This window comes from Drosophila novamexicana, unplaced genomic scaffold (assembly GCF_003285875.2).
Source record: "Drosophila novamexicana strain 15010-1031.04,08,12 unplaced genomic scaffold, DnovRS2.1 tig00004554-arrow-pilon, whole genome shotgun sequence".
NCBI lineage: Eukaryota > Metazoa > Arthropoda > Insecta > Diptera > Drosophilidae > Drosophila > Drosophila novamexicana.
The window spans coordinates 4,221,094-4,248,193 of NW_020825051.1; the positions used below are offsets into that span (position 1 = coordinate 4,221,094).

At 42.6% G+C, this 27,100-nt stretch overlaps 7 protein-coding genes across 8 annotated transcripts; 4 read left to right on the plus strand and 3 right to left on the minus strand.

The window, feature by feature from the left end:
* Positions 1-114: 114 nt before the first annotated feature.
* Positions 115-5,571, minus strand: LOC115769410 (sodium-coupled monocarboxylate transporter 1). Its single transcript, XM_030714216.1, has 7 exons — positions 5,261-5,571; positions 2,444-3,217; positions 2,224-2,385; positions 2,049-2,164; positions 1,623-1,982; positions 939-1,400; positions 115-868 (listed from the first exon to the last, which is right to left on the minus strand). Exons 2-7 carry the CDS (start codon positions 3,098-3,100, stop codon positions 586-588), a joined length of 2,040 nt encoding a protein of 679 aa, XP_030570076.1. The 5' UTR covers positions 3,101-3,217; positions 5,261-5,571; the 3' UTR covers positions 115-585.
* A 1,770-nt stretch (positions 5,572-7,341) lies between these two features.
* On the plus strand, positions 7,342-9,005 carry LOC115769905 (microfibrillar-associated protein 1). The gene is made up of 3 exons (XM_030714926.1): positions 7,342-7,487; positions 7,550-8,462; positions 8,530-9,005. The coding sequence occupies exons 1-3, from the start codon at positions 7,418-7,420 to the stop codon at positions 8,963-8,965; spliced, it is 1,419 nt and encodes a 472-aa protein (XP_030570786.1). The 5' UTR covers positions 7,342-7,417; the 3' UTR covers positions 8,966-9,005.
* Positions 9,006-9,037: 32 nt separating this feature from the next.
* On the minus strand, positions 9,038-13,931 carry LOC115769902 (mediator of DNA damage checkpoint protein 1). Of its 2 annotated transcripts, XM_030714923.1 has the most exons (13): positions 13,427-13,931; positions 13,135-13,353; positions 12,644-13,082; positions 11,678-12,586; positions 11,442-11,620; positions 11,217-11,337; positions 11,017-11,157; positions 10,411-10,956; positions 10,177-10,335; positions 10,070-10,111; positions 9,906-10,013; positions 9,549-9,851; positions 9,038-9,492 (listed from the first exon to the last, which is right to left on the minus strand). In XM_030714923.1, the coding sequence occupies exons 1-13, from the start codon at positions 13,535-13,537 to the stop codon at positions 9,263-9,265; spliced, it is 3,507 nt and encodes a 1,168-aa protein (XP_030570783.1). In that variant the 5' UTR covers positions 13,538-13,931; the 3' UTR covers positions 9,038-9,262. The 2 variants fall into 2 exon arrangements, with proteins under 2 accessions (XP_030570783.1, XP_030570784.1); XM_030714924.1 differs by lacking the exons at positions 9,038-9,492; positions 9,549-9,851; positions 9,906-10,013 and having other exon boundaries at positions 10,081-10,130.
* Positions 13,932-13,953: 22 nt separating this feature from the next.
* LOC115769904 (transcription factor 25) lies at positions 13,954-16,752 on the plus strand. Its single transcript, XM_030714925.1, has 6 exons — positions 13,954-14,201; positions 14,264-14,634; positions 14,699-15,571; positions 15,646-15,972; positions 16,041-16,243; positions 16,354-16,752. Exons 1-6 carry the CDS (start codon positions 14,055-14,057, stop codon positions 16,515-16,517), a joined length of 2,085 nt encoding a protein of 694 aa, XP_030570785.1. The 5' UTR covers positions 13,954-14,054; the 3' UTR covers positions 16,518-16,752.
* Positions 16,753-16,842: 90 nt separating this feature from the next.
* LOC115769906 (actin-related protein 3) lies at positions 16,843-19,351 on the minus strand. The gene is made up of 6 exons (XM_030714928.1): positions 19,149-19,351; positions 18,867-19,047; positions 18,381-18,695; positions 17,771-18,307; positions 17,628-17,711; positions 16,843-17,566 (listed from the first exon to the last, which is right to left on the minus strand). Exons 1-6 carry the CDS (start codon positions 19,190-19,192, stop codon positions 17,471-17,473), a joined length of 1,257 nt encoding a protein of 418 aa, XP_030570788.1. The 5' UTR covers positions 19,193-19,351; the 3' UTR covers positions 16,843-17,470.
* Positions 19,352-19,494: 143 nt separating this feature from the next.
* On the plus strand, positions 19,495-24,876 carry LOC115769570 (importin-7). Its single transcript, XM_030714426.1, has 11 exons — positions 19,495-19,799; positions 20,905-21,140; positions 21,210-21,707; positions 21,779-21,955; positions 22,045-22,190; positions 22,261-23,058; positions 23,121-23,344; positions 23,420-23,730; positions 23,786-23,988; positions 24,056-24,325; positions 24,385-24,876. The coding sequence occupies exons 1-11, from the start codon at positions 19,710-19,712 to the stop codon at positions 24,579-24,581; spliced, it is 3,150 nt and encodes a 1,049-aa protein (XP_030570286.1). The 5' UTR covers positions 19,495-19,709; the 3' UTR covers positions 24,582-24,876.
* Positions 24,877-25,307: 431 nt separating this feature from the next.
* Positions 25,308-27,073, plus strand: LOC115769403 (lariat debranching enzyme). The gene is made up of 2 exons (XM_030714206.1): positions 25,308-25,560; positions 25,617-27,073. Exons 1-2 carry the CDS (start codon positions 25,364-25,366, stop codon positions 27,049-27,051), a joined length of 1,632 nt encoding a protein of 543 aa, XP_030570066.1. The 5' UTR covers positions 25,308-25,363; the 3' UTR covers positions 27,052-27,073.
* Positions 27,074-27,100: the final 27 nt, after the last annotated feature.

The following is a 27,100-nucleotide window of genomic DNA, read 5'->3' on the forward strand; positions in this document are numbered from 1 at the left end:
TCACAACAAAGTAATTCGGTTATGAAAGCAAAAAACTTTTCTCTATATAGGGAGGCGGATTAAATATCAACTCGAAAGATTATAATAATAATTATATTTTTCGCGCAATTTTCAAAAACTCGCAAAATATTCGCATCAAGTATTAATAAAACAAAAATATGAGTAGACAGGTTATGCAACACTGGCAGCATAGACTTAGCCATTAACATTCGCAGCGGCTTCTGGTTTGTGTCACCGGTAAGGCTGTGATCTCGCTTACAGTGGCGTCCAATATGATTGCACTGCTCCCATGCAACATACAATTAATACATTTTATTATTAACGCAAAGAACAGCGTTGTAAATTCAATTAGTACTAGGACAAATTCACACGTGACATGTGTAAAAATATTAATATTAGTAGAATACTGTCCATGGATAGCCATAGATGTGAGCTTACAAGCTAGAAATCACTCATTCGACTATGCTTAGACAGTTAGGATTGCGACTCGAATTAACTACAAACTAGGATAGCTTTGTACATGGAGGTTACAGGTTGCACCAGGAATATTACGTTGGTCATGCTCTCGTCTGCCGTAGAAGGCATCTATTTGGTATTGTATTCATCGTCCAGGCGTATGGCCAGATTCACATGCCCCTCCCCGCTGGTAAGCTCAACTGGCTTCATTGTGGTGCAGAGCACTGGGCTGTCGCTCTTGAAGACCTCCTCAGTGACGGCGGGATTGTCAATGCCCTTGGCCGTAATCTTTAGCACGCTGCGTCGCTGCAGTGCATCAATGATAACCGATATCAGCCAGCCGAGAAAGACGGTTAACAAGCAGCCAACCATGCTGAACCACATATAACTCAGGCGAAAAATGGACCAGGAGCTGTAGCAAGAAGAATTAAAAGCTATTAGGGCGATTTTTCCCATAGGACTCGTTAATAATCGGCACTTACGTAAATCCCTGCTCTGTCTCGGGCAACAAACTTTCGCTGAGTAAATCTTCAATTATGCCGGTCACATTCACATGGCAATCACAGTGCTCCACGGATGTGGGTAGCGTGGGTATTTCCACATTGCTCAATTGCGCTCCCACGCCCACAAATATGACCAGAGCTAGGGACAAAAGGCCGCCATAGAAGGCGCCCTTCGAATTTGCCTGTTTGCAGGCAATGCCCAAAACAAAGAGGCCCAAGGTAACGCCTCCGATGAGTCCATTAAGCGTCAGCGTCGCCTGCAGCACACCACCCAAATGCTCCACAATGAAGACCAGACCAAAGGAGCCCACGCCAAAGCCCAATGACATCCACTTGGCATAGGTGGCGCCCTTCTCAGGTGAAATCTTAATGTTCATGCCATTGATAAGCAAATCCTCGCAGGTGACAGCCGAAAGTGAGTTCAAGGCAGAGGCAACAGTGCTGCAAATAGTGTTGTAAAGTTGCAAATTAGTACTGACTGATTGACTGATTGACTGATTGATGATCAACACAGCGCTCAAGCCGCAAGAGCAAATAAGTTGCGCTTTTCTTTTTTAATTTCATGGGCTCAAAGCTAATGTTCATTTAAATTCAATAAATATTTTAACTGGCAGCGGGAAGATCTGGGTAATATGTGCTAGTGGCTTATAATTCTAGACTTACCCTAGGCTAGCCGCAAAGATGCCTGCGACAAAAATGCCCGCGACGGTATAAACGTGCTCGTAGGTATTTATCACATAGTATGGCAATAGCTGATCGGAAGCTGTGATGCGCTCCACGCTCAACGGATCACAGTCAGCATAGTGGGTGAAAACCATAAGACCTGTATAAAAGTTGAGCAGAAATACGACAACCAGGCCGATGATGGCAAAGCCCAATGCAATCTTGGCCAGCCTCAAGGACTTGAGGGACATGCACTTCTGCACGGAGGCCTGATTGGTGCAAAAAAGCGAGGTCCAGTAAAAGAAGCCACCAATGACCACAGACCAGACACTGTGCCGAGTGGTGGGAGTGGGATCAAAGCTATAAGGAATATAGACGAGATTAGATTGTGAATGCGACAGATCTACAGGACAGCTTAATACTCACTTGAAGAACTCCAGGCGATTGCGTTCAGCTGCCATCTGAAAGACCTGGACAGGACTGCCGCTGTAAAAGCAGCCCAGCAGGACGATCAGCACCAGCGAAACGGCCAGAACAGCAGCCTACATAATATAACTTGATATGAATAAAAGTTAAAGATATACTTAAAGCTGCCACTCACCTGAAAGGAATCTGCTATAACGCAAGCCTTAATGCCGCCCATTGAGGAGTAGAAGACGCAGACCACATAAATGAGGACAACAGCTATTTTGGTATCCAGGCCCGTTGCCTTGGACAAGGCAATGGCTGGCGCCAGGACAGCAACAGCGGTATAAAAGCACATCTGAAAGTCACAAAACGATTAGCAAAAGTGATTCCAGCATCCAACTGTATTAACTCACCTGCACGACATAGAGCACGGCGCCCAGAACGCGTATCTCCTTGCCAAAGCGTATGCCCAGATACTCGTAACAGCTGGTCAGCTCCATTTTGAAGTAAATGGGATAGAATATCTTGACGGCCACCGGTATGACCAGCAGCATGGGTATCACAATCAGCACAAACTGTGTGCCCTGAAAGTACATCTCGGAAGGATTGCCCAATAGCTCTATGGCTGTTACAAAGCTTGTGGTCAGGCTGAGAGTGACAGGCAACAGGCTCATGCCTGAGCCCAGCAGAAAGTCATCCGAGGAGCTGCCGCCCGTCTGGAAGAAGCCATAGAAGATGCCAATGCCCAGGGAAACGACCAGCATGGACAACAGAATGAAATAGTCAATGCCCGAAAAGCTGGCCTTATGGCCGGGCTGACTGCACTCCTCCAGTCCCGGGCCGGCTTCCAGCTGTTGCCTCTTAAATGCCGACAGCAGCAATGTGGCTGCATCATTGAACTGCACGTGCTCCTCGGATGCAGCAGATGCAGCCGGCGTCTCTCCTCGCACAATCAGATACTTCTGCTCAGGTGTGACGGGTAGCTGCTGCGGCAGCTGCTTCAGCGTGTGAGCGTATATAGAATGGGCCAATGCGCACAGGGTCAACAGTTTGGCGATGGTGGCGAACATTTTTGTAAAAGTAGTTGGATTACGAGACGGAGAGCTGTATGGATTTGGCCAGGTAATTGATCAAGTTTTGCTTATGCAACAACCTTTTATTTACATCTCACAACCACAAGATACAAACTGAAACGGAATAAAATTTAAAAGAAAATAGGATTTTATATAGCATATATGGAGAGTTGATAAGTTCAAGGCCTTATGGCTGAAATTGCGCCAGGGCGGCAATTACAAAGCTGTGCTGGCTGTAGGCGTCGTTAATCAATTAAGTTCTGAAGCTGTATCTGTAAGATACATTCAACTCGTGCCAGCCTCTGTAGCCAATGGCCGCTGCTTTATGTTCAAGTACAAATTTATCATTTCCTTACATAAACAATTTGATTAAAAACTGTCTCCGTTAATTGGTTATTGAGTCAAAATTATTATTTGTATACCATATCCATTGACATTATTAGCTTAAGCGGAACTTATTCAGGGACAATGAACATGCTTTCAGTTTCCTGGTGCTAAGACTTATGTTTTGACTGTGAAAAGTTCGAGCATGACTATAATTTTACATATTTTGTTTTTGATTTGAGAAATTAACAAAATATGTTGATATTAAACATAAATGCGAAATACAACTAGAGGACAAGTCATACAAATAATAATCTTCCACAAAAATTAAATTCTGACTTATATCTGTTATGATTACAAGCATTATAGTTTATAGTATAGAAATTCGATCATTCACATTTATAATTATATTCAAATGCAGAACTATTATAATAAATTATTTAAATAATTTATGAAATTATATCATTATCAAGAATATTGGTAAACATTTGAGTAGACTCTCCAAGTCTCGTCACTATTTTGGAGATACCCATAGTTAACTATCGTGAGAGGGCAAAGAATTAACCTCTAGTTTTTCCGAAAGCTTAACGTATGCAAAAATTACAATTAATTTCCGAAGACACTCGAACTGAATAATAAGTAGGCAGTCTCATTTAAAGTATTCCTATAACCTATACGGAACTGTTTAGCTTTAGTATAAGAGAAACTCCTGGCCTATTGGCACAAGTGACAAATGAACGCGCATAAATGAGATTTAACTGAATTTAACTGGTTATTATTGGATACGCCGGTTTTCGCCAGTTTTGGCTAGAAATACGAGTTGGGTTGAAGCGCTACAGCCAAGAGGCAGGCCCAAGAGTAAAGCCACAATGGCTCAAAGGGCAACTTGCCTTCTCTCTCTCTCTCTCTCTCTCTCTCTCTCTCTCTCTCTCTCTCTCTCTCTCTCTCTCTCTCTCTCTCTCTCTATCTCTCTCTCTCTCTCTCTCTCTGTCTATCTCTGTCTCTGCGAGTGTCTCTCTCCCTCTCTCAATCTTTCTCCTGACGCGCCTCGAGCTGTCTTCGCGTGAACATCGTCCACGGCCTCAGCTTGTGATCTGATAGAGTCAATTAATATGCGCGTAGCTTTGGGCAGCATTCCACTTGTTGTCAGCCGTCTGCCCATTAATAATAATAATAAAATTAATAATAATAACAATATTACTTAATAATATAAAAATATAAAAAAGAAAAACACGACAAGTTGTACGCAATTCCATTTGACATGTTTGAAATTTGCTGCTGTGCACACAGAACTTTTTTATTATAATTTACGAGTTTTGCAAAACAAACTCTGAAGCTATCATCTGGCGGCATGACTTACATATTTCTCCATATATGTAACTGCATGTACTGCAAATGTGTGCATTATAATATACCGATTTTACTGATCTTTTCAATTGCTCCACTTGCAAAGCGCACTCAATTTTTTTGTGTTTCAGTTAATTAGCTTATTAGCTTTTGAGTTTTAAGTGCTTGTTAAATTTATAACTGGCAGTTTAATTTGATTAGTAACTGCAAATAGTTAGGGCGAAGCCATTGAATATTTGCTTAAATATACTCAGTGTATGACTGAAATAGTTTTTTTCTTTTTTCTAATAATTGAAATCAATATAACAATTTTTTAAATTTAATTATTGTCTTTAACAATTATCTATATATTATCGTTTGTTGTTGTACATTTTATATAATTTTTGCCGCATAAGTATATATAATTAAATACATCAGGACAATTGGGCATTAATAAAATTGGGTTATATCTCAAAATCTATATAGATCTCAGTAATTATCGCTTACCTTAACAAATGTTGTTTAATCTTTTCGCTAAAAATCCTTTGAGTTCGCTTGATTTGTTGTTTTGATTTAACACACAACTAACGTAAAAATGTTCTAAATTGTATTTGCAAAATTGTGCCGCGATTATTTTTATATTTCATTAAGTTCCGCACAAGATTTCAAATTTTGGGCTAAGAACAAAGTTAGCCACACTTTGAGCACAAGGATTTTCAGGTCACAGAAATGTGTTTTCGTTTTCGAATTAATATTATTAAAATTCAGCTTAGTTTTTTGGTTGTTTTTGTTGATTTGTATACACTTTTGTTTATCGAATGTTACTTTTGTTTTCTCGCAGTTCGAACTTATTGACAGTTTTCAAATGAATGAATCTGTCTGGGGACCGTTTGGGGTTTTTATATGGCCAGCAGCCGATTGTATCAGCTCCGACGCTCAGTATCTTAGGCCAGAGGAGAGAGCATAACGAAAGCCCGTAGAGAGCGTGAGTATGGCCAACAAATAACGACGGATCGAGTCCGAGATCGAGATAAAGATCGATGGCAGCGAGAGCACAGCGACGGGCACACAGAGGAGACCTGGGCAATGCCTTAATTGATATCTTAAAGAAATTCATAAAATACATTTTGTAATTTTTATGTTCTCCAACTTTTTGCAGTTAATAAAACAATATTCTATGCGATCTGCTCTTTGCGAAACTTTCTATCCATGTGCCATTCTGCTTATCTACGAACATTATTTAGGGAATATTTAAATTTTACGATCTTTTTGCAATCAAGCTAATAATTAATCGTTGATATATCAGTGTGAAAAGTGCATTAGAAACCTTTGTTGTTGTTAAACGAATAACAGATTAAAAATGTCTCTGCTGGCACTCTAATACTCTACCTTATAGTTGTGTGTTCAAAGGGATTTGCGGAAAATACTGGCGACAACTTCTTCCAAGCAGACACTCGACATTAATTGAACACGCACCCAAAGACTATTCGGCGACGCCTTCTCCAACAAAGGAAAACAATGTGCGTTCTACGGAAAAATACATAAGTTTAATTATTGAGCAATAAGCCTTACTAGTGGGGGTTCGAGTAATAACACCCTCTCGGTGTATTTGAAATGTTTGAAAAACTCAAATGAGTCGCAAAGACAAAAAAGTGCGCCAATTAATATTTGAGCGTCTATACGATTTTATCTGTACGGTCGGTTCAATTGGCACGCGGGGGGCTTACGTCTCCGGTTATGCATATTTGGTGTCTCATGCTTGGATAACGATAACGAGTTCGATCTGGTACCGATTTACATCAAGCAGCGGGCTTGCGTTCTTTGTTAATAGAAAATTATTTGTTTACGATTATTTTTATGATGTTTGCTGTTCTTGCAAAATGTTGTGAGTGTTTAATTTTAATTGAAATGTATTAGAAATTGGAATTGAAAGCATTTGTCACTCGCGTCGCATAGTTCAAATGAATAAAATTAAAACATACACGCCAATAAATTTTGATTAAAATTAAGGAATTGTCACATGTACGCCACATGTGCCGTGTTTTTAACAATAAATAAAAGGTACTGCAAAATTGAAAATAAGGATTTAAATAATTGAAAAGATATACTTTTTTTTAAGATTAATGTGTGACTATTTCCAAATAAACTTTCACAATATTAAACCTTAAGCAAAAAAGCAACTTATACATATTAAATATATTGAAGAATTTTTTGTTGCCCTTTGGCCTGGGTGTCTATCCGCCCCTGGACATTGGAAAAAGAAAGTGTAAGAGTCAATTGTTAATTGTTTCCATTAATGAGAGTGGGCGTTTAAATTGCTAAAATGGTCGGCGGCTTACATAAATAGCATTAATTATTAAATGTACCTCAATTAGAGGGAGACTTCGTATAAAGTGTACTGAGTCATTCCACATCAAACAACAGGTAACTAACAGTAAGACTTTATATATTTAAACTTAACAGAGCGCGCCAGTGTTGCGTCTGTACGTCTGTAAAAAAAATGTTAAACTCAAAATGGTTTTGTTTGATAATGACTATCGCTATGCAACAACCGATAGTATCGAAAACAGAGTAACAGCTCTAACAAAAACAAAACGTACTTCCTACAGAAAATAATAAAAAATTAAGTAAAAACAAAGTTGTTTTGGGTAAATCGTGGGCATAATGAGCGCTCCCACCGCCCCAACGGGCATACAGTGCACCGCGGGTGCGGTGCCCATACGAAATGAAAAAGGTAAGCTAACATAAGACTCTCGTGCAAGAAGCTTATTTAAAGATCCCTTTGACATGCTCTAGGCGAGATTTCCATGCAAAAGGTTAAGGTGCAGCGTTATATTTCTGGCAAGCGACCTGATTATGCCCGCGCCGACTCCAGCTCGGACGAGAGTGACGATGATGATTTCGTGGACAACCGGAAGCGCATGGAGCGAAACAAAGCGGAGCGACACAAACTCGAGCTGTCTCGACGAGAAAGTGGGGACGAGAAAACGGCAGAGCAAGAGGATGAAGCTGAGGTGGACGATCCACGCCTGCGACGGCTGCGTGCACGCCCTGTGGACATGGAAGATTTGGAGCGCGAACGTCGTGAACGCCACAGGCATATCCATGAACCCGAAATGGTAGAAAGCGCTAGCGAGGAAGAACCTCTCACAGACGAAAACAGTGAACAACAGCGGCGCATTGAACGCGGCACCAATAAAATTACTCTAGCTTCGGAATCCGACACGGACTCTGAGCTAAGTGACACAGAATTGGAAAAGCGTCGTTTAAAGTTGCGGTCGCGCATGTTGCAGCAGCAACGTGAAGAAGAGGTGCTGCAAAAAGAAGACGAGAAACAGTCGGAATCATCCGAGTCAGAGAGCTCCGAATACGAAGAGGAAACAGAGAGCGAGGAGGAGAACGAGCCGCGTCTTAAGCCGCTGTTTGTCCGCAAGCGGGATCGTGCCACCATACAGGAGAAAGAACGCGAAGCCCAGAAACAAAAGCAATTGGAAGCCGAGGCCAAACGAGCGGCCAAAGAGCGAAGGCGTGCCACATTACGCTTGGTCGAGGAGAGCGTAAAAAAGGACTTGGAGAAGATCAAACCGGAGACAAACGAAGCGTCTCTAGATGATGTGTGCACAGCCGATGAGAACGACGAGGTGGAGTACGAGGCCTGGAAATTACGTGAGCTTAAACGCATGAAGCGAGATCGCGAGGAGCGCGACAAGTAAGTTACATACACTAAACGTTAAACATGAATAGATAAAACCTCTTATATTGTCTTCTACTTGTAGCGCCGAACGTGAAAAACTCGAAATCGAACGCATGCGCAATCTCACCGAAGAGGAGAGACGCCAGGAGCTGCGCTCGAATCCCAAACTCGTCACCAATAAGGCCACCAAAGGCAAATATAAATTCCTGCAGAAATACTATCATCGTGGTGCCTTCTACCTGGACGAAGAGAACGATGTGCTCAAACGAGACTTCGCACAGGCCACGCTCGAGGATCACTTTGACAAGACTATTCTGCCCAAGGTGATGCAGGTGAAAAACTTCGGTCGCTGCGGCCGCACCAAGTATACGCATTTAGTTGATCAGGATACCACAAAGTTCGATTCGCCATGGTATGCCGAGACCTCCAACAATATGAAGTTTCACAATGAACGCGCCGGCGGCATGCGGCAGCAATTTGACAAGCCAACGGGTTCCAAGCGCAAGAAGTTAGAATAGTTAACATAACAATTGTAAAGTTGAAAAGTAAATACAAATTAGCATATAATATCCAAATACTTATATGGAAGCAGCATCAATATATCAGAAAAAATCAAGGCTGCAGAAGTAGGTAATAGATGATTACTGCCTTGTTTGATGCGGATTACGTACTCTAATTTTTTGATGCTGCTCATGGCCAGCCGGCACAACGGTTTCGCTGTCAACGACATCTAAGGCAATCTCACAATATTTTTTTTGTATATAACTAAGCTGATTGCTTTACAAAAATCTTTAAACCTATTTACATCTATTGAACTATTTACATGTCTGTGACAAGTTGAGTTTGTGCTCATCCAGCAGCTCTATGTTACGCTGTACCAAGGCTTGCATAACGCCTTCAGTTTTAATATATTGTACATTCTTGTAGTTTCTGAGCAGCTGCCAAATGTGTTTGTCCTGCTTGCTGGCGACCACATACAGATGCACATTGCTGGCAATCGGAGGCGCTTTAGTGTGCACCGTTCCACCGGCGCATTCAATGATAGCTGTGAAATTAAACCCAACTCTTAAATGAACTGCATTAGGCTGTAGAGTTAATTACCTTTCATGTCCTTGACATTCGGCTGGATGTCACCAGCGAGCATAAAATCTAGTCCTTTCAATAAACTGGGATTTTCAAATACTGATAAGGGTTTAAATTTGAAGGTTTCCTCGAACTTTTCATCCTTGAAGATATGATCCGATTGTACGATAATAGAACGTGTTTCCTTCATGCCGTGTAGCCACTTAGTCGACAAAATGGGTTTATTCGCTGCGATGCCGACTAAAAATTTATATGTACGTTCCCCCTTGTCCATGATAAGCAAATCACAGTCTAGTGGATCCGTAGTGATTTCTATAGCATCTATAAAGAGAAAAATATATTAACAATAAAACTTCGTAATTGATAAGAACTTACTTCTTAAAGATGCCAATACAGCGTTCAGCTCGGTATAATTGCACATGGATAGTGCTAAGCGGATTTTTCGGCCCGAAAGTTTTATCTTCTTTATATAGTCGTTAATATCTGGTAAATACATAAATTATCATAAACTGTATGCGTTTCATTAGTTCAACAGGCACCTTTTAGGGATTTCCGACTAGGCAGCTTATTTTTGCGGGCATCTTTAGAGAAATAGAAAAGCTTTGTGCTTTCATCAAATTTTAAATTATACAATTTCTAAACATACCATGCGTTAAGGCATTAGAACTAGTCGTTGGCTTCTCTTCCTTGGCACATTCAAAAGCGTCTTGTGATGTTTTTCTGCTGCTCTTAGTTTTGGCCACGCCACCGACCCCATTGATCTTCTTTTTGGTTTTGGCAGTATCTTCTTTAGTTTCCTCAGTCACTGTAAACAATAAACATAAAATATTGTATAAATTATAAACGTATAATACATCAAAAAAGATCCGCACGGACTCACAATCTGTTTTGCTGGTCGACATGCGGAAACTTCTAAGGCTAGGTGCAGGCTTGGCTTCTTTTGTGGAGCCGGTGTCTTTTTCGGTGGGCGGTTTAACTGAGCGCCGTAGTTCTTTTCTTGTGGACAGTGCTTCGTCAATTTCGGCAGCAGGCTTTTGATTTTCAATGCCATTTGCTTCAATTATATCAGTTAGTTGGGATTGTCTTCTAGTTCTGCGGCTTACTGGCTGCTTGTCCTGGGTGGTAGCTGGTTTATCATCACTCAAGTCCTTAGACTGTTTAGATTTGCTTAGTTTACTTTCCATGCTGCAGCTTACAACTTTACTATCGTTCTTCATTTGCTCTTGCCTAGGCTCGGTTGCAATTTTATCTTCATTGATAGAATCTTCGCTTTGATAAGTCTCCGATAAATCTTCCGTTTTGGTACGAGTTTTGCGTAATCTAACCCGCACGCTGCCTTTCTTAGAAGCCTCACTTTTTTGCGGTTTGGCATCAATGGTGTCGTCAAATGTTGCTTGGGATGTTTTACCGCGTGTTTTTTTCGGAGCTGCAGGGATTCAAATTAGTTCATAAATTGCTAAACACAAACAAAACTTCTGAGACTCACGCGCTGTGGATTCCTCGTTAGACACTGACGATCGCTTCCGTCTCGTCTTTGTTTCTATTGGTAGAGTTTCAATCCCGGACGCCGCTGTTCCTAATGGCGTGGGCGATCTTGAGTCCTGGCGAGTGCGCCTTTTTTTGCTTGCTGTACGAAAACTTTGTACCTGTTAGTTGCTATATAATTTATATATAATTAAAGCTTACTTAAAGCTTGTGGGGATACTGGGCGAGGAGAAGCACGTTTGCGGCCATAACGTTTGCTTGATTTTTGTTGATCTTCCTGTATGGCGTCCACTTCATTTGGGAGCTCCTTACATGGAGGTATCTGCAAAACTGACATTTCAGTATATTTCTTGGTAAAGAACATGTCGATGTGACATTTTATCTGCCTAATCGGACATGCTCTTGAGTTAAAAAATGCGAAAGTACCTTGTTTTCATGAGTTTTCTCTAAAGTGCTGGATTGCATATCAAAATTAGGTTCCTCATCATCTACCGGTGAGCTCGGCATTGCAGAGAGAGCAATCAGTTGGCTGAGGTCTTTATCAAGTTCATCTCCAATTTTGATGGAATCGGGAATTTGAAGAATGACAGCCGAACTCTCATTAGCTAGAACAGAAATCAACGTTAAGCTGATATAATATACATATAATATTTCCATATTACCTGCAGTTTTATCAGTTTTGTTGGTGGGTGGGATAAACAATTGGGTCTCCACCATATCTTCGGTGTTATTATGAATTTGAGCAGTGATATTCAACATTGTATCTACTGCTTTATTTGGCACCGTAGTTTGGGGTCTAATAAATGCCTGTGTGGCAATAAAGTCTTCAAAATTGTCTTCAGTTCCATTCGGCGTTGGCTTTGGCGAAGGCACTGGATGTGTTGCTTTTGTGGGGAATACCTGTGTTTCAATGAAGTCTTCGTTATGGTTGTGAATTTGGGCTGTAATACTCAATCGTGTGCTCATCGTTTCATTCTGTTTTGGTGTAGATGGCTTAGGTCTTACAAACGCCTGTGTGGCAATAAAGTCTTGTAAATTGTCTGAGGATACATTCGTTTTGCGTTGTCCTGCTATTCCCATAGGAAATGCTTGCGTTTCAATAAAGTCCTCGTCATTGTCATCCGCACTTGAAATTTGTAAATGCGTGGGTGCGTTTCGCAGTGGAAATGCCTGCGTTTCAATAAAATCTTGCGAGTTGTCTTGCAGCTCGGCTGGAGTGGGCTCTGGTGTCTCAATATTAGTAGCCGCTGGCTGCTTTGCAACGCCAAGCTTTTGGTTGTCATCAACTTCATTCGCTGGGCTAGAGAGCACAGTTGTGGGTAGATTTAATTCAGGCGTGCAAGAGCCCAAGCGTTCATTTGGTTCCACATCGAACATATCAAATATATCTGGAGTGCAAGGAACATCATTAAGCTCTTCCGATTTTTGTCCTGCTACAGATAGATCTGGTGTAAGGCAAATATCAGCACGCGAAGACACATCGTTAGCCTTGGTGCTGTTTAATGCAGTGCATTTTGAATTGGATGCAGACCAATTCAAGGCACTCATATCCAAGTCTGCACCTGAGTTATCTGAAAGGCCGAAAGATGAAGCAATAATTTTCAGATGAAGATAACGAGTTGAATTACCATCTGGCTGCCTGGGAGGCGGAAACACTGTCAGACCACCATCGCCAAGTAGGAGCGAGGAGTCAAAATCATCAATGGCATCTTCATTGTACTCATTGAATTCCTGCGTGCAAATGCGTATTTGAGTGCCTAGCTCGGAGCCATCGTCCTCGCTGACAATATCCTGATCTTGATTCAGTAGAACAGGATTATTAACATTCAGCATGACATCTTGGGTTTCGGGAATCAAAAAATCATCGCCCAATGAAACCTTGGAATGCTCGTGACCGCTTGAAGGTCGATTAAAGCAAATAGCCTGAGTTTCAGGAATGGTAAAACTTTCCATATTTGCCGTATTGTTTGCAGATTGTGGCTCAGATTCCGGAATTAAAAAGCTTCCAGAAGTTCTATTAGCCGACTTATCTTTCGTCCCCTCCTCAAAGCCACTCGTGTCGTTTGCCTGCAATTAAAATGGTTTATCATTTGAAATACTCATTGACTGATATAATTACCGCTCTGTTATCCAGGTGCTTGCCATCGTTAAATTGTAGTTTGGCAGCCACATTACCAAAGCGCAAATCCACAAGGCCGTTGAAGGCATCTGCTTCGCTTATGCTCTTTATTTCCAGACCCGTTTCCAGGCCCTTCACGTAAACTTTGCCAGTCGCAGCTGATACACGCACAATTCCGCCGGCTATGATAACAATTGTAGCATGCGCGAGCTCAATAGACTAAGGAACCAAGTAAATATAGAAAGGAATTTCAATTTGTGTGTAGTGCGAAGGAAGCAATAAGACTTCTCACCTCATCGTCTATAAAAAACTCTAGGCCCAACCGGCGTCCGACACGGTATATTATGTCTGGTTCTAGCTCGACTGCAACTTTGTTGAGGCCATCTATGCTTAGGGCCACCATAATTATGGTTATAATTATAATGATGAACAATGATTAAAAATACAAAAAAATGGCGCGGGCGCGAAAATTGATGATAGCTTCTTGTCCAAAGTAAGCTTCACTTGAACTCTACTACCCTGACCACTGGCAGCAACACTTAACAAAATAAACAACAATATTATTTTATAACATTAAGTTACCAAAACAGTGTAAACAAATGGCTTAACATGAATATTCACAGGTCCAAAAGAAAAAGAAATATACAAAAACTCCGTTTCTTCCGCTGGTCCAGCAGCCGGAATGCAAGTGTGACCGGTACTAGGCGAAAATAAAAATGCTAAGAGCGAGAGATAACAGACCGCTCACAGTAAATAATGTAATTGTCGCTGTTATGTTAATAACATTCTGTATATTTTGACAGGGACGTCAGTCTTCGTGACAAAAACAAATAAAATAGAACAGAAAAACGACATTTATTTGTAGATTTTTTGTAAATAATTTTTCACATGTGTAAATTTGCTTAGTAACAACTAAAAACATGTCCGCACGAATGCTAAAAAAGATGCAGGGCGGATCAGACATTCTAGCAACGCCGCCCGATGATGAATTAGACAACGACCACTTAACTGACAATGACGAACTAGACACGGTCAGAGGAAAATCGCATTTAAATCCATTTGATTTGGTTAGTATACATACGTTTTCAATGTGCGACGTTGGCTTCACTAATTCATGTGTGATTTGCAGCTGAATCAACAGAGTCTCTCGGAGAGCGAATTCAAAGAGGACGACAACGAGACGGAGCACCCATCGGCGGCAATACAGGCAAATAGCGCTGCTAAAAAAAAGAAGAAGAAACGGAAGAAGAAGGTCAGGTCCCATGGCAATCATATCAGTAGCGAAGACAACGAGCGCCAGGATAAATACTTTGAGAAAGTTGATCCACTTCTGGGCAAAGTCTACGATGCTGTGCCCAAACAATTGGAGAAGACACCGGCGCCACCAACAGTTGCAGCAGCAGCAGGCGGTGGACAAAAACTATTGATGGTAGAGCTAAAACACTTGAATCAACAAAACGAGATGCGACGCACTTTTGGCAGGCGGGTTGTCAAAGTTGAGTAAGTTTATATCTACAACAACTAAGCTTGGTTATGGTAATAATTTATGAGACTTTTCTGTTAGAAATAAGCGCGGTCGCCAAAAGACTACACTTAAATCCACCTACATGGTAACTGCCAAGGATTCATGGCCGCCGTTGACCAAAAACATCATCACAATGAAATTGCTGCCCACACCCGAAACGCCTGGCACATCCACCAGCCCGAGAATTCAAATAAACGACGAAGAGAATGTGCAATGGTTCACTTTCCAGCACAGTCAGTACTATCAGGGCGTACAGCACATGTTTCTGTCTGCATTGGAACGCATTGATTCGGAATTTTTGATTACACTTATAAAGCGTTGTCCGTACCATGTCGACTCCCTGGTGCAGTTAAGTGAGGTTTGCAAGATGACCGAGGACTTTGCTCTGGCGTCCGAGCTAATCGAGCGAGCACTGCTTCTGCTGGAATCTTCACTGCACATAAACTTTAGCCTGACGTCGGGCAATTCGCGTCTGGACTATAGACGACAGGAGAATCGCGCCTTTTTTGTTGTGCTCTTTAAGCACGCTCAGTACTTGGAGGAGCGTGCCTGTTGCCGGACAGCTTTTGAAATCTCCAAGCTGGTATTGAGTCTGCAGCCTGATGTTGATCCGTTGGCCATGGTACTAGTCATCGACTATTACGCCTTACGCAGCAAGCAATTTGGCTGGCTAGTGGAATTCTACGAGTTATATAATTCATCACGCAATCTGGCCCAGTTGCCCAATATGGCATACTCTTACGCGCTGGCGCTCTACACGCTGCACGGCAGATGTGAGCGTGCCAATGAGGCTCTGCAATATGCGTTGCTCATGTTTCCCGGCGTGCTGCGTCCGCTGCTAGATGAGATGTCTGTGCAGACGGATAAACGCGTGCTGGCCTCATCATATTTCTTTACCGATGTGTCTGGCGAGTGAGTCACCATTCACCATTATCAACCTCGGTTAGCCAAATCTAATCAATAAACTCTCTCTTTCTCCGTTTTAGTCAATCGCCAGCGCTCCACCAGCTTGTTTGCTTGTATGTGTGCCGCGCCAAGGTTGTTTGGCGTCAGAACGATGTTCTCTTTTGGCTGGAAACGAATGTAAATGCTGTAATGGATCGCATAGACAGCAAAGATCCGATTATAAGTGATTACAAAGATAAACGATCAGTTCGCTACGGCGGCACACCACCTCGTCCCATTCTACGACATGTCATCCTATCTGACTACAAGGAGAAGGTGCCGCTGGCCGTTTTCGTCTCGAAAGAGAAGCAGGCCATCATGACATACGATCCGCTACCACCCGTTGACAGTGTCAATTGCTACCAGCGGTTAGTTAAAGAAAATAACTATGACTGGATCCTAGAGGATTTTCATTGCTAACTTCTTGATTTCACAGAAAATCGTCTTCGAGCAGCAGCCCAACCACAAATACCAACAACTCTGTATCTATGTTTTTCCAATCGTTGTTGCCATCATTCAATCTGAACAACATTGCGGCTGTGCACCAACAACCGGACGCCGCAGCAGAGGCTGGCGCCGCAGCACCAGAAATTGTTGGCTTTCCGCAGCGTCAGCTCAACGCCCAAGGCGATGCAGAAGGTTAAATTTTGATTTGGTTTTGTCTCGTTTGTAAATTTTAATTAGAAGTTAATCTGGTGGCAACTTTAATCTCATTATCTCTGTGTATATATGTTACTTTATTCCCGTAGAAGCTGGTATTCAGCAATCGTTGACTTTGATGATGGACGCCATGCGTGACTTTTTGCAGAACTTTCGCATTGCCGAGCACTTGCGCTCTCCAGAAACAGCCGTTGCCCAGTCGAGCAGCAGCAACGACGACGAGGAAGAAGGATCTAGCGACTATGTGGATTAGAACAGTCAGTCAATTAATATTATTATTATAATATATTGTATCCCTCACAGCCACTTAAAGACAACAATGCACATTTCTATAAACTAAAGAGTTTAATATTTGCTTAGTATGCAGCATCCCAGAGCGGGGCTCTCGCGTCAGGGTTTTTAAAAAACTTGTCGCTTTTTGTTGCTTAGGCGCAGCTGTCACAAAATTTCAATATTATCAAATTTCTAATACACATTTGTATTCATCCATTAATAAAATTTTTTGTCAAAGCTTTAGAACAAACAAACAAACGAGCATTTTTACTATTTTGGGTTGGGGGCAATTATTGTAGATGTTCATGTCACCTTGAGCTTAAAGAATGTTTTATTGATTTAATGAATGCCTTTTTCAGTTACGCTTATCAATATAACAAACAGATTTCTCATCAATATTAGATTTCATCTTTTTCTCTTTTACATATAAACCTTTTGCAGTTATTGCAATTTATAAATATTACTATGACAAGTACAATTTCATATATAATTGTGTTTAGAGCGGGATTCAATGGAGAGCCGTTTGGTGTGTGTAATTGTATGTGTGTAAATATGTATGTGTGTTGGATGTGTGTTTAGGATATAAAAAGTTACACATATACAATTATATAATCTTGTAGAAGTAATGCACCTTATAAAAAGTTTAACTGGCAGACATTGTTGTTTAAAGATCTTTTAGCTTAAATTCAAAATCAGAATCACACAAGAAATAAACATTTGGCCAAATATGATTTACGCGTATTGCTGATATATAGAAACATTTTAGACAACTTTACGGCTTAACACATAGAAAATCATTACTAACGGCTAAGCAATACTATAGCGTGGAATACGTGATCGCATATTGAATATAGAAAACGAAATCAAAACGAAAATAATGAGTAATAATAACGCGGAATTCGACAGACAGCCACGCACTTTAAACGATTATGATTATGTCATGGTACCAAACACGGGGTTATGACGGCAAATGCTGGGTCCGTACTCCTCATAGGCAGCCTTTGTGTGACATACCTGATAGAACTCGGGCTGCAAAGAAGCAAATTATGTTAATTCCGATATGTGCTATTCAATAGTATGCAATACTTACTGTTGAAGCCAGCATGCTGCCTCCAAACCAGACGGCATAACGCTGCATATGATGCGTAATCACCTGCACGTCAATAGGTTTTGGCTGAAACCGATACATGTTTAAGATTATGACTCATTGATTTATGTCGTCAGCATATCTACCTTAATGCGTCCCTCAGACAGGTTCTCGCTAATGCGCAAACGAGTGTCCACCGATCGTTTAATGTCGCGTTGCAAGCGTCTGCCAAAATCCTTGAACATGGTCGAGCCGCCGCTCAGTACAATATTGTTATAGAGAGGTCGTCGTACGTCGATTGGGCAGTTCTGTATGACATTGTCAACAATTTCTGATAGCGGTATGGTAAAATCTGGATTTGAGAACTCAGGATGAAAGAAGATTTCCGGTCCGAGAAAACGTTCATAGCCCACATCGACGCTGAACGGCTGTTTCGTCACCGTGTTGAGGCCCGTAAAGTTGCGTATCCATTTACTGGGCTCCGCATCGTACTTGGCAAACTCTTTGGCAATGTCTGGGCATATGTAGCTGTGTTTCTCTTTAATCGCTTTGGCAGTCTCGAGGCTCTGTTCTGGCGGTATGCCCACCTCCCGTTCTCGCAATAAACTTTGAATGAACGACGTAATGTTGCGACCGGCAATCGGTATATGCTTGATGCATGAGCCAATCACGTAACCTTCCGCCTGTTGAAAAGTAAGGGGGAGTAAAGAACTGAGATAAGATATGCAGGCCAGTCAAATAATGTTACATACTTACCACGGGAATAACATGCGTCACACCATCACCGCTGTCTACTACAATGCCGGTTAGCGTGCGCTCTTCCACGGATCTAGATGCCCAACTGGCAGCCAAGGCCAGGACGGCCTGAACCGCAATATAAAGACCAGGAACATTAAACGTTTCAAACATGATTTCAGCGGTATATTCTCGATTCTCTGGCGTATTTAGCGGTGGCTCGGTCAGCAGAAAATGATGATCTTCTGGCTCGGCGCGCAAATACTTGAACACGCATTGCTCCAAGAAACGCTCCATCAGATCCCAGTCTTCGACCAGGCCATGGCGCACAGGATACTATAAACACAAAGGTTCAATACTTAAGTAAATAAGCAAACAATAACTTTTGAATCTTTATGCTTAAACACTTCTGCCCCACATATCACTTCATATCAGCTGTTTTTATATCGCGACGATTTTACGAATTCCGATACGGTAGGAATGGTAAAGATAATATTGCTTACTCACTTTAATGGAGTAGCCCGTAGCATCGAACGCCTCGTCGCCAATAAAGAAGTCCAGATCCTCAATGCCTTTTGTGACGCGTCGCTTATTGGTGTCGCCCACACCTGCTGACTCCTTGATGGCAATTGCCGAGGGTATTATAAATTGTGGCTCCTTGTTGCCAGCATAACCCAGTTTAGTGTAGCTACAAAGATAAACATTGGATCATGAGGCTTCAATATAGCCAATGCACCTCACTCCACTCCACAGACGACAGCAGCTACAACTACCACACACGAAACTTACCCGGTGCCCACATCGATTACGCATGCCGGTAGCCTGCCTGCCATGTTGACTGAGGATTTGATTAATATTGCTATTTAACGGGCTAAATTACACTTTAAGCTTGAATTTCACACCACTTTCAACTGGATTGTCTTGCTGATAAACACCAAACTTTATAAATTTTCAACCACACCTCCTCCAGCGACGATGTGTCATTTAGAAAAACTTCGCTCTTTGTCACTCACACACACATTCACAACATCTATATGAACAGAGTTGCATTGACAGAATGCGTTTTACAACACTGTTGAAAACAATCGAAACTATTAGTGTCAACAACGATAATATATCATCACACGCTTCGTGCGGACTCGCAAATTTCGGCGCTGTGTGTGTGGCTGTGACAGCCTTTTTCCACGTTTTTCCTATTAACGTATAATTTTGCAATTGGCCTTGCCAGTGCACCATTTATATCGATAATTAAGCTAAACGTTAGCGAATTGCGGGTGCTTAGTGGGCGCTTCTTTGTTTGTGCAGCAATCACAGCAAAACCGGCGAATAGGACAATCCACATATACGAAAATGGAGGCACAAAAATTGACGGAACTGTTGCGCGCAACCATTGATCCAAATCCGGAGCAAAGGAAAGCGGCCGAGGATCAATTAGCACAAGTAAGTGACCAGCTACTAACCAGCAAAGTGCCATGACGCGACCTTCTTTCCTCTGCCCCAGTGGCGCCTTCGCCAAAGCATGAAGAAAACCATGTGCTTTTTTAATTGTTCGCTTTTAACCTCCCTCCCTGTCTATCTGCTCTGTATGCGTGTGTGCGTGTATATGTGTCCGTGTGCTGCTGTGCGGGCGTGCTAGTGTCAATAGTAAATTGATATTGGCCAAAAACAGCAGAAGTCAGCCACTATTTCTTGTTTGCAATACATTTAGCAAGCTGTGCCACACAATTTGGCCCGTTGGCCCATCGGCCGTGCGGCAACAAGTACTGTCGATGGGGGACGCGCGGGTGTTGCGCTTACAAATGCACTGAACGAATCAACATACACATGTGCAAAGTGTCTATGCGTGTGTGTGTGTGTGTGTGCTGCACCGTGTCTTGGAATTCATTTGAAATAATTGAAATCCGTTTTCTTCCGCATACAGTACAAATTATTTGGTAAATTTAAATAGATACCTCTTTGCTCTCATTAAAATGGCAACAATTCTAAACCAATTAATTAAAAATATGCCTATGCTAAATTATTTTTACACTAGCTTTGTATCTAATTAATTGAAGGCAATTAAGTTCCCTTTACGAGACACAGCATTACATTTTCTTCAATTAGCCACTCAGCTTGCACCACTGTCCAAGAGCCTCTTGTTTTGTGGCTGAGTCAGCTTCTAACAATTTCCATGCCCCTCCTTATTCAATCGGTTAATTAACTTTATCAGCATATATTGCAAATTACTGCCACGGCCACGGCACACTGTACAGAGCTTCTTTAATGGGCAAACGCATGCCATTTAAATATATAGCATGTATATATGGGAATTGTGCTTAGAATTTTAAGTGTTACGATTTGGGAGGAGCTTCGTGGCTGGTGCTACATAAATTGCTATTGTTTTATCAATATAATTTTCCAATCTTTGGATTGGCATGCGAAATGTTATCCCTTGTGTATGCCACTGAATCGTATTACTCATACGCCATGTTATGCGGCAGCTGTGTAAACAAATCAACAGACGGAAAACCTATTTACACATGTTCTCTCACGTTCTCTGCCTCAGATACACAAAATCATTGGTTTTGTGCCCACTATTCTGCAAATCGTAATGCAAACTACGCTGGAGCAGCCGGTTAGACAGGCGGGCGCTGTCTATCTAAAGAATCTGATCAATAGCAGCTGGTCGGATCATGAGACTAAGCCCGGTGAGCCCATACCGTTTTCCATCCACGAGCAAGATCGCGCCATGATACGCAGCGCCATTGTGGATGCCATTGTTCATGCTCCAGAGCTGATCAGGTAAGCTGCGATCGCATTTTCGGTATTCAGTTCAATAAAATCTAATCATGATTGTGATGCCCTCTACAGAGTTCAGCTCTCTGTCTGTGTTAATCATATCATAAAGAGCGATTTTCCCGGCCGTTGGCCCCAGGTGGTTGACAACATCAGCATCTACTTGCAAAATCCGGATGTAAATGGCTGGAACGGCGCCCTGGTCACCATGTATCAGCTGGTCAAGACCTACGAATACAAGCGCTTCGAAGAACGCACGCCGCTCAATGAAGCAATGAATTTGCTGTTGCCAATGATTTATCAGCTCATGATGACGTTGCTCAACGATCAGTCAGAGCAATCGGTGCTATTGCAAAAACAAATACTCAAGATTTATTATGCACTAACGCAGTACAGTCTGCCGCTTGATCTCATCACTAAGGAGATTTTCTCGCAGTGGATGGAAATTTGTCGTCAGATAGCTGATCGCGCTGTGCCCGATTGTTCACATCTAGATGACGATGAGCGCACCGAATTCCCCTATTGGAAAACCAAGAAATGGGCACTGCACATTATGGTGCGCATGTTTGAGCGGTAAGTCCACAGAGTTTTATTTTATGTAAGTCTTCGACATATTTGTTTAATATCCATCAATTTATTTGCAGCTATGGCAGTCCCAGCAGTGTTGTTAGTGAAAAGTATCAAAAATTCGCCGAATGGTATCTACCTACCTTCAGTTCTGGCGTCTTGGAGGTGCTGCTTAAAATCCTGGACCAATATCGCAATCGTGTCTATGTATCGCCGCGTGTTCTTACTGATGTGCTGAACTATCTGAAGATTGCGTAAGTTTACTCTATCTAACACATTGCATAATAAGCTAATGTTAGTGAAAGCATGCCACAAATGTTTTAAATTTCATTTTCCCTTTAAGTGTGAGCCACGCCTACACCTGGAAGCTGATCAAACCGCACATGGTGGCTGTTATTCAGGATGTCATATTCCCCATCATGTCATTTACCGACTCGGATCAGGAACTATGGGAGAGCGATCCCTATGAATACATTCGTCTCAAATTTGGTATGCCCTTAACGACATTCCATTCTGTATGCGTTTTTTTAAATCATCCTCTAAATGCTCCATTCAATAGATATCTTTGAGGATTATGCCACGCCCGTGCCAGCTGCTCAGTCGCTACTGCATTCCGTCTGTAAGAAACGTAAGGGCATTCTGCCTAAGGCGATGGCTACCATTATGCAAATAATTACCTCGCCCAATGCGGATAACAAGCAAAAAGATGGTGCACTTCACATGATTGGCACACTTGCCGATGTCTTGCTGAAGAAGACGTTATATCGCGATCAGGTTGAGTCCATGCTGACTACCTATGTGTTTCCGGAATTCCAGAATCCGGCCGGTCATATGCGTGCACGTGCCTGTTGGGTTTTGCACTATTTTTGCGATGTCCAAATCAAGAACCCTCAGGTGCTGGCCGAAACAATGCGCCTGACAACCAACGCCTTGCTGACCGATAAAGAGCTGCCCGTTAAGGTGGAGGCCGCTATTGGCCTTCAAATGTTCCTATCATCTCAGGACGAAGCACCGCAATATGTGGAGTCTCAAATCAAAGAGATTACCAAGGAGCTGTTGACCATAATACGCGAAACTGAAAACGAAGACTTGACAAATGTCATGCAGAAGATTGTGTGCACATTTACGGAGCAACTGTTGCCGGTTGCAACGGAAATTTGTCAGCATTTGGCAACAACATTCAGTCAAGTGCTGGAATCGGAGGAGGGATCTGACGAGAAAGCCATTACGGCCATGGGTCTGCTAAATACGATAGAAACACTGCTCAGCGTTATGGAGGAACATCCGGACGTGCTGCTTAACTTGCATCCAATTGTGATTAACGTAGTGGGTCACATATTCCAGCACAACATTACCGGTAAGTTAGGAACTATACAAATATGTGGGATTGTGGAAATTTATTTTGCGTTTTTTTCGTAGATTTCTATGAGGAAACCTTCTCGCTTGTCTACGATTTAACGTCCAAGTCAATTTCAGCCGAAATGTGGCAAATGCTTGAGCTCATTTATCAGGTTTTCAAAAAGGATGGTGTCGACTATTTCATTGACATTATGCCGGCGCTGCATAACTATGTAACCGTCGATACGCCGGCCTTCCTTTCCAATCCAAACCGTCTCCTGGCCATCCTGGACATGTGCAAAACTGTAAGCTGGACTAAAGAGGTCCTTGCCGTGTTCGGTCTTATTTTATTTGTTTGCTTCTTTTTTTTTTATGTGTAGATGCTGACTAGCAATCCTGGTGAGGATCCCGAATGTCATGCTGCCAAATTGATGGAGGTTATTATACTGCAATGCAAGGGACAAATTGATTCGGTGATACACATGTTTGTGGAGCTGGCCCTGTCGCGTTTGACACGCGAGGTGCAGTCATCCGAGCTGCGCACTATGTGCCTACAGGTGGTTATTGCGGCCCTGTATTACAACCCGCAACTGCTACTGTCCATTCTGGACAAGATGTCGCAGCCAAACAACGAACCAATCAGCTCGCACTTCATCAAACAATGGCTGCATGATACGGACTGTTTCCTTGGGTACGTTAAACTTCTAACTACCTTTAACTGCAAACTAATTAATATATTTATTTAGCATTCATGATCGCAAGCTGTGCGTCTTGGGTCTATGTACTCTAATCTCGCTGGGCGATGCCAAGCCTCAGGTGCTTAGCGAGGTGGCGGGCAAGATTGTGCCATCGCTGATATTGTTGTTCGACGGCCTCAAGCGAGCCTATGAATCGCGTGCACAGGAGGAGGAAGAGGAAGAAGAAGAGGAGGATGGCGATGATTGCGAGGGTAAGAAAAAATTGAAATAACTGAAGTAAAGTGAAGTGGTACTAACGCATCTATTGCTGCCCCACAGAGGCTCTGTCGAGCGATGAAGACGAAATGGATGAGATGGCGCCAAACTATTTGGACAAACTAGCAGACTACACCAAAACGAAAGGCCCTGCTGCCGGCTTTGAGGTGAAAGCTGAACTCAAGGATGACGAGGAAGATTCGGACGATGAAGCAGAGGAATCAGTCGGCGATTTAAATGAAACTGGCCTTGAAACTTTCACCACGCCTATAGACGAGGAGGAGAACGAGAGCGCCATCGACGAATACTGGACGTTTAAGGAAGTTATTACTGGTAAAATAATCTGAGATCTCTAAACTTATGTTGTTACTAATTTCTGTTATTTATTTTAGCACTTTCCGCCCAAGATCAGGCCTGGTACTCGCTGCTAACCTCGAACCTAACGCCCGAACAGGCCAAAGCGCTGCAGGAAGTGGTCGTGACCGCTGATCAGCGCAAGGCGGCCAAAGAATCGAAATTGATTGAGAAGCAGGGCGGATTTGCCTTCCCCCAGACCACCGTGCCCACCTCGTTTAAGTTTGGCTCTTAATTAATGATGGGACACCAACTTAGTACGCTTTTCTTCTGACTTCATTGTTTCTCATATTCTTTCCATTACGAAAACAAAAACGAAAATACCTAGTGGCTGGAACTTGATATGATGGCTATTGAGGCAATCTTTAGATTCTCGTACATCTTTTATGTACACATTTACACATACACGTGTTGCATGCATCGATTCAGCGATGGGTGGGGTGATCGCTTTATATTTATTGTAGATTTATATTTTAAAATTCTATCTTGGCAATTCCATGCCAACTAAATTATAATAACTTAAGTTGAAAGTCTATTGTATATCATTGTATGTAACTATAAACGAAAAACTATTTAGAAGTCGTCTCATGAAATGAGATCGAGCCCAAATAAGCATGGATCATACACACTCCAGCGTAAAATGGTCAGAATGAGAATTCAATGTAGAGCATTTCACTTACATTGTCTACACACACACACACACACACTCGTATATAACGTAATAGACGAAGCGATATTTTTGAAAAATAAAAACATTTTTAACGTTTGAATTAAACTGTTGACCAATGATTTTATTTGACGGAATTTTGGCGATGTCAATTGGTAAACCTTTTAAAGTTGGCCCTCTGTTCCAGTGTTGTGCAACGACACATGGCAAGGCACATGTTGATTTTACATATACACAAGATTGTGGCGGTGCACCGATAACATATACCGTTTTTTGCCATTCACGGATTGTGTTGTGTTTATGCTGCATTTGTTTATATTTTAGGAAACTAAACCAAAAAAGGCGCGAATATGAAAATCGCCATCGAAGGCTGTGCCCACGGCGAACTGGAGCGTATATACGAAACCATACAAGGCATCGAAAAGGAACGCAACATTAAAGTCGATCTGCTTCTCTGCTGCGGTGACTTTCAATCGACGCGAAATGTTACGGATTTGCAAACAATGGCTGTGCCAAGGAAGTACCTGGACATGTGCACATTCTACAAGTGGGTGGCTGAAACTATGACGTGTTGAATACTTAATTAAGTCAAACCCATTACAGATATTACAGCGGTGAGCTCGTAGCGCCCATTCTGACGATATTTATTGGCGGCAATCACGAAGCCTCCAACTATTTACAAGAGCTGCCCTACGGTGGTTGGGTAGCACCAAATATTTACTACCTTGGCTACGCGGGCGTGGTCACTGTAAATGGCATCCGCATTGCGGGCATTAGCGGCATCTACAAAGGCCACGACTTTTTGCGCGGCCACCACGAATTCCCGCCGTATACGGAGAAAACATGTCGCAGCGTCTACCATGTCCGCCAGTTAGAGGTGTTTCGCCTGAAGCAACTTTCCGGCAAAGTGGACATATTCATGTCGCACGACTGGCCCAGGGGCATACAAGAATATGGCAACAAGGCACAACTGCTGCGGTTTAAGCCACATTTTACAGAAGACATAGAAAGTGGGCAGCTGGGCAGTCGTCCGCTCGAGGAACTGTTGAAAGCTGTGCAGCCGACATATTGGTTTGCTGCGCATTTGCATTGCAAATTTGCTGCGCTTGTGCCGCACAATCGAAACTCTAACAAGCCCCTGGATGCGGATGATTCTAGCAGCAGCAGCAGCGATAGCGAGGGTGAAAATGAGGACAAGGATGGGAGCAGCCTACAGCAAGAGCCTGTAGCAGTGCCTGTCACCAAGTTCCTGGCACTAGACAAATGCCTGCCCAAGCGACGCTTCCTACAGGTGTTGGACATACCCACCAGTGAGAGCAATGATGGCAAATTAACGCTGGAATACGACGCCGAATGGCTCTCGATATTGCGCACGACGAATCATCTAATCTCGGTGAAGGATACCAATTACTATTTGCCCGGCAAGAAGGCTGGCAGCATTGAGGAGCGCTGTAATTTTACGCCCACCGCCGAGGAGCTATCACATATACGCAGCAAATTCGAAAGCCTCGAAGTGCCCCAAAACTTTTGTCGCACTGTGCCGGCGTTCGATCCCGACGAGGATCACAACTACAAGCAAATGCACATTGAGCAGGCAAATGCACAGCTGAATCCACAGTGCGTTGAGTTCTGTGCCATCCTGGGCATAGACGATCCGCTTTGCTTGGCCATGCTGGCCAATGGCAAGGATCTTCCACCAACTGGCAGCATACTGGACAGCTCTGCTGAACTCAATCTGAAGCATAGCCCAAAGGAAGTGTCTGTGGACGAGAGCTGCACGTTTCCAGAGCCTTCGGCAACGCCGCCCAAACGTAAACTTAATCTGTCGCTGCCAGCGCCGACTGCAGCAGCAGAGCCTGACAGGAATGTCATTGACCTGCCAGATGAAGTGGACGAAGAGCCGGAGCCTTCTATCAATGATACGGACGATTCAAAAATTGAAGACAGCACTGAAAATATTTCCATTTGTGGTAGTCCCAATCTCAAGAAGCTCAAGAGACGAAATCAAAGCATCTACCAAGCTGAAGATGACGATTGAAATAAAGCTTTATCGACCTGTTTAAAATAAGTTTTGGCTTTCTCTCTCG

Excerpts from the sequence above, each read along its gene's own strand:
- LOC115769410 (XM_030714216.1), bottom strand. The coding sequence starts at position 3,100 with ATGTTCGCCACCATCGCCAAACTGTTGACCCTGTGCGCATTGGCCCAT. Across the intron at positions 2,165-2,223 it reads TTATAGCAGATTCCTTTCAG|GCTGCTGTTCTGGCCGTTTC; the intron begins GTGAGTGGCAGC and ends TATATTATGTAG. Across the intron at positions 869-938 it reads GAGACAGAGCAGGGATTTAC|CTCCTGGTCCATTTTTCGCC; the intron begins GTAAGTGCCGAT and ends TTCTTGCTACAG.
- LOC115769905 (XM_030714926.1), top strand. The coding sequence starts at position 7,418 with ATGAGCGCTCCCACCGCCCCAACGGGCATACAGTGCACCGCGGGTGCG. Across the intron at positions 7,488-7,549 it reads GCCCATACGAAATGAAAAAG|GCGAGATTTCCATGCAAAAG; the intron begins GTAAGCTAACAT and ends GACATGCTCTAG. Across the intron at positions 8,463-8,529 it reads GATCGCGAGGAGCGCGACAA|CGCCGAACGTGAAAAACTCG; the intron begins GTAAGTTACATA and ends TTCTACTTGTAG.
- LOC115769902 (XM_030714923.1), bottom strand. The coding sequence starts at position 13,537 with ATGGTGGCCCTAAGCATAGATGGCCTCAACAAAGTTGCAGTCGAGCTA. Across the intron at positions 11,621-11,677 it reads CAAAACTGATAAAACTGCAG|CTAATGAGAGTTCGGCTGTC; the intron begins GTAATATGGAAA and ends TTTCTGTTCTAG. Across the intron at positions 10,957-11,016 it reads TAACGAGGAATCCACAGCGC|CTCCGAAAAAAACACGCGGT; the intron begins GTGAGTCTCAGA and ends GAATCCCTGCAG.
- LOC115769904 (XM_030714925.1), top strand. The coding sequence starts at position 14,055 with ATGTCCGCACGAATGCTAAAAAAGATGCAGGGCGGATCAGACATTCTA. Across the intron at positions 14,635-14,698 it reads AGGCGGGTTGTCAAAGTTGA|AAATAAGCGCGGTCGCCAAA; the intron begins GTAAGTTTATAT and ends CTTTTCTGTTAG. Across the intron at positions 16,244-16,353 it reads CGCCCAAGGCGATGCAGAAG|AAGCTGGTATTCAGCAATCG; the intron begins GTTAAATTTTGA and ends TTATTCCCGTAG.
- LOC115769906 (XM_030714928.1), bottom strand. The coding sequence starts at position 19,192 with ATGGCAGGCAGGCTACCGGCATGCGTAATCGATGTGGGCACCGG. Across the intron at positions 17,712-17,770 it reads TGTCTGAGGGACGCATTAAG|CCAAAACCTATTGACGTGCA; the intron begins GTAGATATGCTG and ends TATCGGTTTCAG. Across the intron at positions 17,567-17,627 it reads GCAGCATGCTGGCTTCAACA|CCCGAGTTCTATCAGGTATG; the intron begins GTAAGTATTGCA and ends GCTTCTTTGCAG.
- LOC115769570 (XM_030714426.1), top strand. The coding sequence starts at position 19,710 with ATGGAGGCACAAAAATTGACGGAACTGTTGCGCGCAACCATTGATCCA. Across the intron at positions 21,708-21,778 it reads ATGGTGCGCATGTTTGAGCG|CTATGGCAGTCCCAGCAGTG; the intron begins GTAAGTCCACAG and ends ATTTATTTGCAG. Across the intron at positions 23,731-23,785 it reads GATACGGACTGTTTCCTTGG|CATTCATGATCGCAAGCTGT; the intron begins GTACGTTAAACT and ends ATATTTATTTAG.
- LOC115769403 (XM_030714206.1), top strand. The coding sequence starts at position 25,364 with ATGAAAATCGCCATCGAAGGCTGTGCCCACGGCGAACTGGAGCGTATA. Across the intron at positions 25,561-25,616 it reads GACATGTGCACATTCTACAA|ATATTACAGCGGTGAGCTCG; the intron begins GTGGGTGGCTGA and ends AACCCATTACAG.